The sequence below is a fragment of the Platalea leucorodia genome (genome assembly GCF_965183815.1).
Source record: "Platalea leucorodia genome assembly, chromosome: 2".
NCBI lineage: Eukaryota > Metazoa > Chordata > Aves > Pelecaniformes > Threskiornithidae > Platalea > Platalea leucorodia.
In genome coordinates, this window is record NC_138824.1 from 24,698,380 (window position 1) to 24,710,931 (window position 12,552).

Genomic DNA, 12,552 nt, shown 5'->3' on the forward strand with positions numbered 1-12,552 from the left:
TGGCAAAATTACGGATATTTTACAGATCACAGAATCTCAGGAAAATTCAGGTCATCTAGTCCATCCTCCACTTTGAAGCAAGGTCAGCCATGAGATCAGATCAGGTTACTCAGGCCTTTATCTTGAAAACATTCAAGGATGGAGAGTGTACAGCCTCCCTGGACAACCTGTTCTACTTGACTGTCCTTATGGTGGAAAAGCTTTTCCTTTATCCAGTCTGAACCTGTCTTGTTTTATCTTACGCATGTTGTCTCTCATCCGCCTCCCATGAGCCACATTGAAGGGCTTGCCTCCATCTTTCTGCAACAACCATAACCTGCCAGGCTACTGTTAGTTCCCCCTGAAGTCTTTGCTTCTTCAGACTGAATAAGCCCCGTTCCTTCAATGTCTCCTCACAGAGCAAGTGCTCCAGCCCTGTGACCAGCTTGGTGGCCTCCACTGAACTCCTCACAGTTGATCAACATCTCTCTCATATAGAGCGCCCAAAATTGGTTACAGTAATCTAGATGTGATCTAGTGAGTGCTGAGTAAAAGGAGACAATCGCTTCCCCTGCTCCGCTGGCTCTGCTGCTGCTGGTACAGCCCAGGATGTCGTTGCTGCCTTTTGCTACCAGGGCCCACTGCTGGCTCCGCACCCAGCTGGCGGCCAGCCAAACCCCGAGGGCGCGTCCCGATGAGCCGCCCCCCCACCAGGCAGTCCCCTGCCTGCGTTACCGCAAAGGGTTCTCCCCACCCAGGCGCAGGGATTTCCTCTTGTCCCTGCTGAATATCACAAGGCTCCTGTTGGCCCATCCCTCCAGTCAGCTGAGATCCCTCCAAATGGCCGTGCTGCCCTCCGCCGTATTGGCTGGTCCCCCCAGTTTGGTGTCACCTGCAAACGTGACACATACACTCTGTTGCCTCTTGCAGGTCACTGGTAAAGATGTTGAACAGGACAGGTCCCAGGATAGACCGCCTGCTGTACGCCACGTGTTACTGTCCTGCAGGTTGAGTACAATCCATTAGCCACTACCTTGAGCAACTCGATTCAATTGGTCCTCCAGAGGTTCCTTCCACTCTGAAGTATTCTATGATTCTTCACAGATAAAACAAAACCCATAATCTAACCACCTAGCTTTCTTAGCATAATTTCTAAACTTCAGGTAGAATAGAATCTAATCAGTATATTCCCAACAAAGCTTCACTGAAGTCCTAGGACAACACGAACTGCCATAATGCCCCACTGTGCTTCTACACCACCAGTACTTTAATTGGGATTCCCCCAACTGCATCTTGTCTCCGTGAAAGCGCATTCAGTTAACTCCCTTCCACTACATTTCAGCCACCTACCCTGGAGATACCTTACATGGCTGGAAAGCTGCTGAGGCACAAGCCTGTGTCTGAATCAGGGCACAGGGACTTGTTCTACCTCTTTTGGGACACACCAAGTCTAGGGAACTTGTTACATTCCATCACAGATACCCCCGCTCAGAAGGCTTTTCACCTCCTCACTTAGAAAACAGGTGAAGCTTACACTTTCCCCTCCTATCTTACAGATGTAGTCTTCTGGCATATAGTCTTCAATTATCACACCACTGATTTTTTTTTTTTTTTTAAATGCATTTGACAGAGGCAGTGGGAAGAAACACTTGCAGATGCATTTACCCTGGAACATATGCATCTTCCACACTAGTCCAGTTTGAGTGACTGAAGGAAAAACTTGATATTGCAGTTTTGATTTTAGCATTCCCTCAAGGCAGACTAAAACCAAAACTTATTTCCTTTAGGAAATCAAATAGGTTTTGTTTCCTTCTGGATCGACTTTCCTCTTTCATCCCAGCAAGATGAAACTAAGGGGTAACAAACTAGTGCAAACTTTTATTGGACTTCATTCACAGCATATATACAATAAAGTTATATACTTTATAAATAATACAAAAGACTTTATCCATTATCCAATGCCAGGTCAAAAGCCTAAAGTCAAAACATTGCAAGAGACTGACAAAGTGCAAAGCGCGGAACAGAAGAGGGCACGCAGATCAGACAATATATTTGAAGCTGTAGGTGTTATCACAGGACAGCCTCTTGCCTTTGCAGCGGCCACAAAGTTCTTGGCGATGAGGTCTCTTGAGATCAATGTGCCTTTTCTTCTGAGGGCAGGAACAACGAGTCTTTGAACAGGTCTTAAGAAACAAGACATTTTATTAGTAACACATCAAAGGTGCTCACTTCATGTTAGACTGACATGTAGTTTTCCTTAATCATAGCAACACAATTGGGCTGATACCCTTAAAAGAGCTGTTGTGGTAAAAACCCCGTGGAGTTAAGCTGTAAGAGCCTTCTCACGCAGAAGCACAAAACCCTACCCTACGTGTAGTGAGGCATAACACCGTATGAACAGAAAACAGTTCATGTAAGCCACCTGCAAGAGGAGGGAGTCCTACCCCATTACACCTTTCCCAAATAACATTTCCTAGTACTTAGATAAAAGCAAGTTCTCTTCCAGATAAAGTCAATATCTAATTCAGCAACTGTAAGCTATTAGAGTATATGACAAACTCTGGCAGTCTTACCAGGACACAGAAATCTGTAACTTACCTGGCACTGGATTGCTTCCACTCGATAGGGATTGAAGCCCTTTTGGCATTTGCGACAGAGCTGCTTAAAGTACACCTGAAAAAAAGCAATTTCTCAGTTACTATAGAAACCTACTTGGCATGTTCAGTACAGGTACCTAAATTTGTGCCAAAACATCTGAATCGTCACAGATATTGTGCCATTCTTAAGTCTCAGGAGCAAGAAATGACCTGTTCGCTACCTTGTTGCTTCCAGAAATGCACCACACGTAAGCACTCTCCCATCTGGTCTTGCAGTCTTTACAGTGGAAATAGCCATACTTCTGCTCCAAAAACTGCAGAGAGAAAGTTCACTGAGCAGCCTCCGGCACCAGAAGAACACCCAGCCCAGCCCCCTCGTTACAGCACCTGGTTTCACAGGCAGTAGGCTCCACTGCTGCAAGGGAGACAGAGCTCCCCGGGGACTGATCACCAACCCGGGGCGAGGGGTGCAGCCCTGAGCGGGAAGGCAGGGTGGGGACCACTGCACCTTCTGCTGCTCAAGAGCAGATTTCTCTCCAGCCTGCTCCACGGTTCGCCCCCCACCCTGCTGCCCAGCGCGGGCTGCGCCAGGTCCCAGCCTCTTCTCAGGCCCCGGTGTCCCAGGGCTGCGCACCTGGAAGGCAGCCCGTCGTCTGGGGGCTGCGGCCTCCTCCCGCGGCATCTCCGCTGTCTCCTCACTCGGCAGAGCAGATTCTGCCTGGCCCTCCTGCTGCTTTCTGCTACCATCCTCCACCTTCTGCTCCTCGGGGGTCATTTCCGAGGCCTCCTCCTTCTCCTGGGATCCGGCGGCCTCAGGTAGCGTGAAGAGGCGGCGGTCCGGCACGGGTGAGTAGACAGCGAGGTGCCCATGGGTGCGGAGGGCAGCGGGGTTAAGGGGGCAGCCGAGGGGCAGCGTGCGCGGCCCCAGCGAGCACTGCACGGCGGCGTCGGCCCGCAGGTTCACCTGCACGCCCACCTCCTTGGTGTTGGCCCAGCGCAGCCGCGGCATCAGCCCGGGGCTCACCTGCGACAGCAGGGCCTGGAGCTGGGCCCGTCGGTAGCTGTCCAGGTAGTCGGAGGGCATGGGGGTGAGGGGCCTCCCGAGGAAGGGGCTGATGCCGCTACTCTTGTTCTGCTTCCAGCTGGGCTGCTTCACCGCCGGGTCCCCGCTGCGGCTCGGCGTGAGCTTCACCGCCGGGTCCCCGCTGCGGCTCGGCGTGAGGCTGCCCCTGAAGCCCTGGTACGTGCTGAAGGGGGAGTAGATGAAGGCCTCCATGATCATAGCCACAGTCAGTGGTCCTGGCTGTCTCCCTGCCCTGCCTTTATCTTATCTGGAGAGCTGCTGCTAATTGCTGCTAATTGATGGGGAAATTGGCCCCAGCCAGGTGGACTGATTGCAAAGGGAGGCCTGCCCTCGCCTCTGCTCCCGGTGGCTGAGCTGAAACGGGAGCTGGTGTGTTTCCAAGCACGCGGTGTGGGAAGCCTGGGCATGCAGACCACGAAGGCCCTGTTGGGCCATCGCGTAGGGGGTTTCCCTTCCTTGCCTCAGTAAGATCTTTTAGAAGGCCACGGGCTGTACGGAGCTAGCCTGCAGCTGTGCCCCGTGCACGCCGGCCGGCTGGCTCTGCTCCTGCAGGCCTTCGTCTGTGAGCGCAGGTAGGAAACGCAGCCACGGGGCGGGGAGCCGCAACGACAAATCCAGGGCTGAATAAAGGCTCAGTTGCTTACGCAGCTGTAAACCGGTGGAGATCCCGACAGAGCTGCGTAAGCCCCGAGAAGTAATCGGTGCTCAAAAAGTAGCACACCTCTGCAAGAGCCTGTCAAGGTGCACCGATGTAATTCAGCCATAGTTGGGACAGCCATGGCTTTCCTAGCGAGGGGGACTCTGCTTGCTCACAACTCCTTCTGTTTACAGTCTGAAAAGAAGGAAAAGGTGGTTTGGGAAACTCACAAAGCCCAGATAATGTGGGTACCCCACAGACAACTGAGCAAAGAATGCAGGCAATTACACCCCTTTATCAGTATGGAAAGGTCTGAGCATCCCCGTTGCCCCATTACTTGGGGATGGTCTGCATACAGCTTTTCTGTCAACTGTATTGGTTTAGGAAAAGATGGAATATACTTCAGTTTGTACAATGCTCCGGAGGGAAAACACTTATACTGGGAAAAGTGGCTTAATACCTGTATAATGAAATAAATTTTAGCAATACAAGCACTTACGTATTAGACTAATAGTCCTTCTTCCATAATTACATCACCTTAGTTCAATTCTAAGGTAATATAGTTAAAATAGTATAATTAAATCATCCAAACTGTATTTGTGAGTCTTTAGAGACTGCAGAATCCCCAAATCCCTGGACCTGCTGTGATGTGAAATAATTCCTTTGCATGACTCCTCACCAGCTTTATAAAAGCGCTGCATTATAAAATTCAATGGGCCAACAAGATAGGGGCTAGAGAAAAGCTGGTAGGGCTGACGTCTTTAAATGCTCACAGTGTATTTGAGAAAGATCCTTTCAAGTGTCTGAAATAAATCAGTAAGAAACAACATTTTTGTGGAATAAAAAGAGGTTGAGATTCAGGAAACAGACATTCATCATAGTTAAAAGCTCGATGGCTCAAGGCTCCGCGTTAAACTTGGGTTTTCGAAGTACTGTCTGAATCGAGTCAAAGCAAAACCAGGGTATCGAGATGACCAAGTTAAAACTTAAGACTGCGGTGTGGCTGCAAGAAGAGTAACTTAGGGTGCATTGGGAGGGAGATGGAGATTAAATTGGAAACTACGTGCCATCATTCAAAACAATGGTGTGGCTTCCTCTGGAATGCTTTGGGAAGAACCAGTTACTTCCCCAGGACACGGCAGGACTAGAAGTTAAAGGAGTTCGTTGGAAGGAGGAGGGACACGGAAAAATTATTGTGTGAAGAGACGCTGAAGGTGGTGACTGATGAGTAAGTAGGTGATGCGATAGAACTGCGTAAAATAAGGACTGGTATGGAGAGTTAGGAAGAAAACCCTTTGTAACACACGAGCAGATGAACATCCAGCTAAAACGAAAGATGGCTAACTCAAAATTGGCAACAGGAAGAATTTTCCATCCAACTGGAAGTTATTTCATGGACTCATTGCTGAGGCCAAGAACTTAGCAAAGTCAAAACAGGAATAGACATGTATGTGGAAAAGAATAATACTCTCTTTATTTATAATAATTTCATGTGCTAAGGCCTACAAAACCACCTAACAAAAAAGATGCGGTTGAGACCGCCACAGGCAACGGCACTCCATCACAGCACTGCTGCTCACTGTAAGGCATCCGGAGCCTTTTTGTGGGACAGCGGCGTTAACTGCTATTGAACAGTCGGCTGGGGTGTGTCGACCTCGGGTGCGGTGCTTCGTCCCTCATGTACACAGGGACGTGTGACTAAAAGAAGCTGGCTGACGCGTGGCTCGGGACGCTCCCTTTTGCAGTGTGAGAAATCAGCCACGGAGGGAAAGCATTTACCGAAGAGACCGCCCTCGCTCCGCCCGCCGCTCTCTCGCCCCGCGGCGGGGCGGGGAGGCCGGGCCGCTGAGGAGAGGCGGTGCCGGCCGTTACGCCGCCTCCTTCCCGTGACGTGAGGGCCGGGGAAGGCGGGAACGGCGGATGCTCTCAGTGCGCAGGCGCCCGGGGCTGCGTTGGCGCCAAGCTTTGAAGCGGGTGGCGGGGTCTCTGCGGGAGAGGCCGGCCCGCCCGCCCCACGCGTGAGGCGATGCTGCGGCCGCCCTGCCGCCCGAGGGGCCGGAGGGAGGTAAATGCCCCGCGGGTGGCCCGGCCCGCCCCTGGGAGCTGCCTCTTCGCGTGGGGGGCCGCCCTGCAGCCTCCGGGGGTTTAACCCCGCCGGGGGGGGGGGGGGGTGTCCCTGCCGCTGCCGCCCTTCTCCTCACAGCCAGCGCGGGGATTTGCAGTTACCGGGCTGGGGGGTCGGGGCTCGCCCTCAGCCCCGTGCGTGGGGGGTTGCCCGGCAGGAGCTTGCCCTCACGGGAAGCGGCGTGGATGGCTCGCTTCGTCTTTTAAAACGTACTTCGGAGGCAGTGCTTAATTTCGCGACTTTCTGTCTTAGGGTAGCCTTTACCCTTTCTTTAAATGGCTGTCTTTCCCGTCGTTTTGGTAAGGCAGTGTGTATACAACAGTAATCACGTGGGAAACTGATTTTACAAGGGAAACAATAAATGTGTTAAACACCAAAGTTTCTATGGCCACCTCACACCTGTTTTTTAATAGAACTGTGAAACTGATGTCTGCTCCGCTTGAAAGCAGCTTTAAATCAAATTCTCGGCACATAAGTTGTAATGGTTGTAAGAGTTTATATGTAATAGTATATGTTCTATCCTAACATATAGTAGTGAGTGCCGATTTTTGATTTACACTTAAAATACCTCAAAAGTGTTCTGCCCATTCCATCTTGATTTTCCTCTTGTATTTGTTGAGTATTTTTATTATCTCTGGTATAATTCCCTATACTCTTCTTGTCTGTTGTCTTCATACCGTGTTCATCATTGTGGTATTTGAACACGCACATCACAGTCCTAAAGCTAAACAGGCTGGGTTACCACACAGCTACCAAGAAACGCAGGAAAGCAGGGTTAAGACTTGCAGCCCCGTGACATTAGAATAGCGCTGTATGAAAGTGTTTTCTTATTTCTTCTCAGGTTTTTCAACAACTCTTCCAGTAATGTTATGGATCAGAAAATGGCTTACAAACCTATGGAAAGACTGACTTTCTTTGAAATATTTAAGGCACGTTGCAGTGAATCAGGTACAGCTTGTCTACAGTAAATAACTATTAGGGTTGCTTTCTGGATGTTGCTATTTTATACACATCTGCTGTACGCTGTGTATTCCATATAAAAGTGTTATGCAGCTCTGCCCCAAATCTGTATTCACTAATATCTACCTTTTTTAAATAGCTGTGTAAATTTTATTTGTAGTTTTTTTTGACAGTGTGTGCTCAGTTATTTTTTGTACTTGTTTTTTAGCTGTGGCTTCCTTATATACCCGCATGCATGCCAGTTTTACTCTTTTGCCCAATGCGCCTGTAGTCATAGGATTTATTAATGTTAAATGGATATAAAGGATATAGTAAAATAAGAGATAAACTAAAAGCCAGATGTATACTTCTAATTTTAAACAAACTGGATATTTATCTCTTCTCTGACTAGTTTTGTTAATGGTCTGAGAATTTGGGCAGCATTCTTGTATACTTTGTGGGTATTAAGAGTTCAAAGCTATCTAGAAACAAACATTAGTATGACAATGGAAGGAGCAATGCATTTGACTGCTAGTATTAAATGTCTAATGTGTTTTCACATCCTGCATGGAGCATTAATTTTGTATTAATTTACAACTAATTATGGTCTTCTCTTCCATGTATCATCTATAGAATGAAGACTTCTATTTTATGTGCTGGTTTAATAACATATGAGCTCATACTTGTCATGTGTTATCTGCATGCCATTTGGCAGGTTTCTTTTTTTTTTTTTTTTTTTTTTTTTTAATATGTGGTTTTCTGTATGTTTTTCTTCATAGACTTAGGACCTATCAGTCTCAACTGGTTTGAAGAACTCAGTGCAGAAGCACCCTCATATGAGCCTAAATTGTTAGGAGAACTTGATGGTCCCATTGGCTGGCTTGATCAAACATCTTTTAAAACTCCAAGGGCAAAACCCTCCACATACAGTCAGCTGGCATCAACTCCACCGATTTTTAAAGAAGAAAATATGACATTGCCACCTTATTCTTCTCCTGGAAAAGAACTGGATCAGAAAAAAACAGGAGCAAGTGAGTAATTATTTTTTTTTTTTAAAGTGGTACTTAAAAGCTGCTTATGCCCTCCAGAAGCAAGAGACTTTTTTTTTTTTTTTTAACTTTTTGTTGTGGTAGCTGATAATTATTAATGTAATAGATAATGCTACTGCAGAAATTGTATGAGTAAAAAGGTTATCTTAGGCTTCTGAAGATCACCTATAAAAATGCAGACTTAATCTTAATAATGAATTCAGCCTTGCAATAAACTGGTAATGTACATGCAAATTTCCCTGTAGAAAAGATATTGCCCTAGTCCTAATACTGTAAATACTGTTAATATAAGGAGCATATGAGCTTATTAGTGTAACCTGGTGACTGAGAATCAGAGTGAATTTTTGTAGCGGTCTGATTTTTGTTTTATCCAAAATCTCTGAAAATCTTTTCAAGAGAGAGAATGATGCTTATCATGCTGAAGTATGAGGCGATTTGTAGGGCAGTCCTTAACCTTTCTTAGAAAGATTTCAAAGCACTAAGCTCTTTGAGTTAGTAAAACTATAAGTCATGGAAAGAAGTTAGGCTTTTCTATTTGGAGACAAGGAGTTCTACTACTTTTATGAGGTACTTCTCACTACATTATTTCCAAATCCCAAGTATGTCATGAAAGTACATGTCACTCTGCTCCTTTTTGATGTACCTGCAAGCCATAGTACCTATCCGCCTTGGACAGAAAAAAGAATCTTTTCTATGGAGAATGTATGCACGATTGTATATAAGAATCTCTTCAATGGAAGAATATCTAACCCTGTTCCTGCAATATCTGATTTGTACATCTACTGTGTCTGTGCCCTCCTGACAGTAAGAGCTCTTCTAAACAAGCTACAGACGAGCACAAGACTCCCCTTGTTATCATAATTGTTCCTAGATCCCAAAGGAAAGCCTTTAAAGGTGTAGAACTCTGTTACTGTTCAAATATGCTTTATAACATTGCTTCCATAGAATATTGCTACCCTGTTCACTTCTCTTAAGTTTATTGCTGAACTTCTGCTCCACTTATTCTCAGCTGAGAACACGTTTCTTCTAAATTTAGCTATTTGGACTTTTACAGTGTTAAGTCCCTAGTGACTTCTTGGTAGCATTTCATAAATCGCAAACAAAGGAACCTTACGATTCTTCTGTTTCAAAATGTTTACTTTTGCTCTGTGCTTGTGCATGCAGACATTTGTGTACACTCTGTAAAGAAGGGAAGATAACTGTTACCAAAGTTTCTATAGTTACTTGTGGCTGGCCTGAGATCTTTTTCTCCTGGTTTTCTTGGTTAGAGCCAGCTGGCTCGCGTACCTAGTTTTACTTCTTGTGAAAACAAGAGCATGGATGGAAGCTGATGAATTTCACCTTGGTATGGTACTCGGATGCAGCCGTGCTGTGCATAAGCAGAGAGAAATGCAGAAACCTAGGTGTAATTTCTGATATGGAAGTTGTTTGGAAATTTCTGAGTGGAATTATTTTGAGTAGTTGCTTGTTCATGCGAGGGGCTCTCTCTTCAGAGGATTCTGCTGCTTCAGTGGGCTCATCCTTTCTCTTTTGCCTGGAGATGCATGGCATATAAATAGCTACTGCTACCAGTGACAGTGCCTCCGCTAACAGTTTCAGAAATAATTTTTGCTTTATGTTGCTTACTCAAATCAAGAAGTGTATGTCTTAAGTAAATTTGAGGGAAAGCTGGTATAAATGCATGTTTGCACATATTGAGTTTCTCCTAAGAATAACTTCTGCAATGACAAGAAAGGCACAACGCAGTATACTAAAACTGAAATGGAATATGTGACTTGAATAATATCAAGAAAATCTACTGAAACACGTATATATCAAGTGAATAAAGTGACATAATGAGTCATTTTGGGCTGTGCATTTGAAATGTGTTTAGCATTGTTTGGGTATAGAATTTGAACATGTTCAAAACACTAGAGAAAGTAGTGGGTTTTTTTGGTGGGGTTTTTTTCAGACTAAAAATGAGACGTTGCATAATTTTTTTTTTTAAAGTTTATCTTTAAACTTCAAAATTTAAACTCTTACTTGTAGCTTTGCAGGGTTGTGTTGATTATTATATTCTGTGCTGTAGGCAGAGAGAATTTGATAAGCCCAAGTATCACAGGAAGAAAAATAGATCAAGAAAATGAAATACTTGCTTCTCCTCCTGGTACCTGTCGCAACTGCCTTGCCACTAGGTATGCTAAAAATGACAACACAAATATAAAATAAACTGGATTTTAAGCAAAAAGCAATATTAAACCCACCATATTTGACTGGTAGACTTTTTCAGAGCAGTGAATAATCTTCTATGTCTGGTATGTTTATGATACTTGTAGGTTGCCAAGTGAATTGAAAGTAAAATACTAGCTAATTTTTAAAATGTCCTTGCTTTTAGGTGTTCTTCCTTTCTATTTTTCTACTCCTTCACAGCTGGCATATGGCATTTGTTGACATTATTTCAGCTCCCCAAATCCTCAACATCCAGTGCAAGAAAGAGTAGTAGTGATGTATCATGTGCTTCTCAAGTAGTAATTTGTAAAGCTATTTATAATATTTACTGAGACTTTTTTAGTAATAGCCTTGATTTCTACATTTAAATGTATATATTTCAGATAAATCTGATCAAAGTACTTAGGTTGATTACAAGAACAGTTAAACTAATTATTTAATTAAAATCAATTAAGCCAGTTTCTGTAGTTTCATACAGCATATTAAGAAATGCATGGTTATATTGAAATCTATTAAACTATTTGTCAGACAAATCATCACTGAAAATTACCATTTCACAAAAGAAACATGTTACAGTTTCTAATAAACTTATGGTAAGGTTTAAAATACTGACTGATGGTTAGGAGAAATCTACATTTTATTTAGGGAAATAGCCATGATTGCAAAGAAAGAAAATAATGGAGCCAGTAATATATGTAATGTCTGAAATATTTACTTATTTTCAGAAATTGAGAAGTTAAATTAATATTTTTTTATTTGGTTTTGTTTTGCAGTCCAGCTATTTTAAGGAATACTTACAGAACACCTCAGAGAAGTAATATGCCTGGTCTGTATTTTCACTTCTTGGTTTTACAAAATAACTGATATCTGTAGGTATAATCCTTATGTCTTAGGTATTACTTAATGTCCTTATTACATAATGTTTTTTAGGACCATATGGAAGCTTGTTCTGCACACCAAAACTTCTGGAGGTAAATACTTTATTCCTGCATTTTGTTTTCTTTTTCCTGAGTAGTATATTTAGAATTCTGCATAGAAATAATAATTGTTAAATATATTTCTAGGTCAGAACTCCAAAACGTATTTCTGAAAGTCTGGGAGCAGAAGTGGATCCCGATATGTCCTGGTCAAGTTCTTTAGCCACGCCTCCTACACTTGGTGCAACAGTGATAATAGGTATTTCTAAAAATTAACAGTTGCTAAAGGTTAAAAATTTCTGGCTTTGACACTGGAAGTTTACTTAGTGTGAACTGATTTTTTTTTTATTAAAAAGGACAAAACTCTTGCAGTGATGCTTAGTGGGTGACTTTAAATAATACAGCCCTAAAAGGAAGAAATGAAATTAAATGTGTCATTGCTTTTCAAAAGTTTTCTTCCTTTGTATAAGGGATTAGGGAATATAAATTTAGAAATAACATAGCAAAGCGTAGAAAGAGGATTAAGTAATGATTGCTTATATTTGTACTATCACAAAACTAGATACTGTTAGGTTAAGTCATGTGAGTATGTTTATGAAGTCTCAGGGGTTAGCCTGTTGAGGAAACTTTCCAGCAGCAGTGCTGGCTTCAGCATTTTTAAGCCCTTTCACTGTGCCCACCGCCATATTGATGCAGTGAGACAGACTGAGGTACTGATCCAATTGAAGACCATATTTCCTGGGTTATTTGGACAGGGCAATTCCTGGACCTCGTTTACTGCACAGCTGCACAAACAGGTGTGCCAGCATAACTAAGGATGAGAATGAGTGGGTGATGACTGTTTAAGTGGCACTAATAGTGATGCTAAACATCAAGCCTCAACCTAAGGTGTTGCTGTAAGTGGGATTTCTTTAGCATATGATGAGCAAAATGAAATTTGACTTTGATTTGTTGATGAAAACTCTTGAGAAAATGGGAAAACCTGGATGTCTGCGTATCTCCTCATATTGCTCTTTT

The 12,552-nt window shown here is 44.0% G+C and overlaps 2 protein-coding genes across 2 annotated transcripts in view; one reads left to right on the forward strand and one right to left on the reverse strand.

Annotated features, from left to right (window-relative positions):
• Nucleotides 1-2,018: 2,018 nt before the first annotated feature.
• Nucleotides 2,019-3,852, reverse strand: ZAR1L (zygote arrest 1 like; the record flags this gene model as incomplete). Its single annotated transcript, XM_082304935.1, has 4 exons — nt 2,019-2,162; nt 2,578-2,652; nt 2,798-2,890; nt 3,211-3,852. 4 exons carry the CDS (start codon nt 3,850-3,852, stop codon nt 2,019-2,021), a joined length of 954 nt encoding a protein of 317 aa, XP_082161061.1.
• A 2,430-nt stretch (nt 3,853-6,282) lies between these two features.
• The window catches only part of BRCA2 (BRCA2 DNA repair associated), a 41,099-nt gene continuing 34,829 nt past the window's right edge, over nt 6,283-12,552 (forward strand). Inside the window, exons 1-7 of the mRNA XM_082304252.1 lie at nt 6,283-6,362; nt 7,264-7,370; nt 8,141-8,392; nt 10,479-10,584; nt 11,392-11,444; nt 11,549-11,589; nt 11,683-11,794. Coding sequence (XP_082160378.1) covers nt 7,292-7,370; nt 8,141-8,392; nt 10,479-10,584; nt 11,392-11,444; nt 11,549-11,589; nt 11,683-11,794 — 643 coding nt within the window. The 5' untranslated portion in view covers nt 6,283-6,362; nt 7,264-7,291. The remainder of the gene's footprint in view (nt 6,363-7,263; nt 7,371-8,140; nt 8,393-10,478; nt 10,585-11,391; nt 11,445-11,548; nt 11,590-11,682; nt 11,795-12,552) is intronic.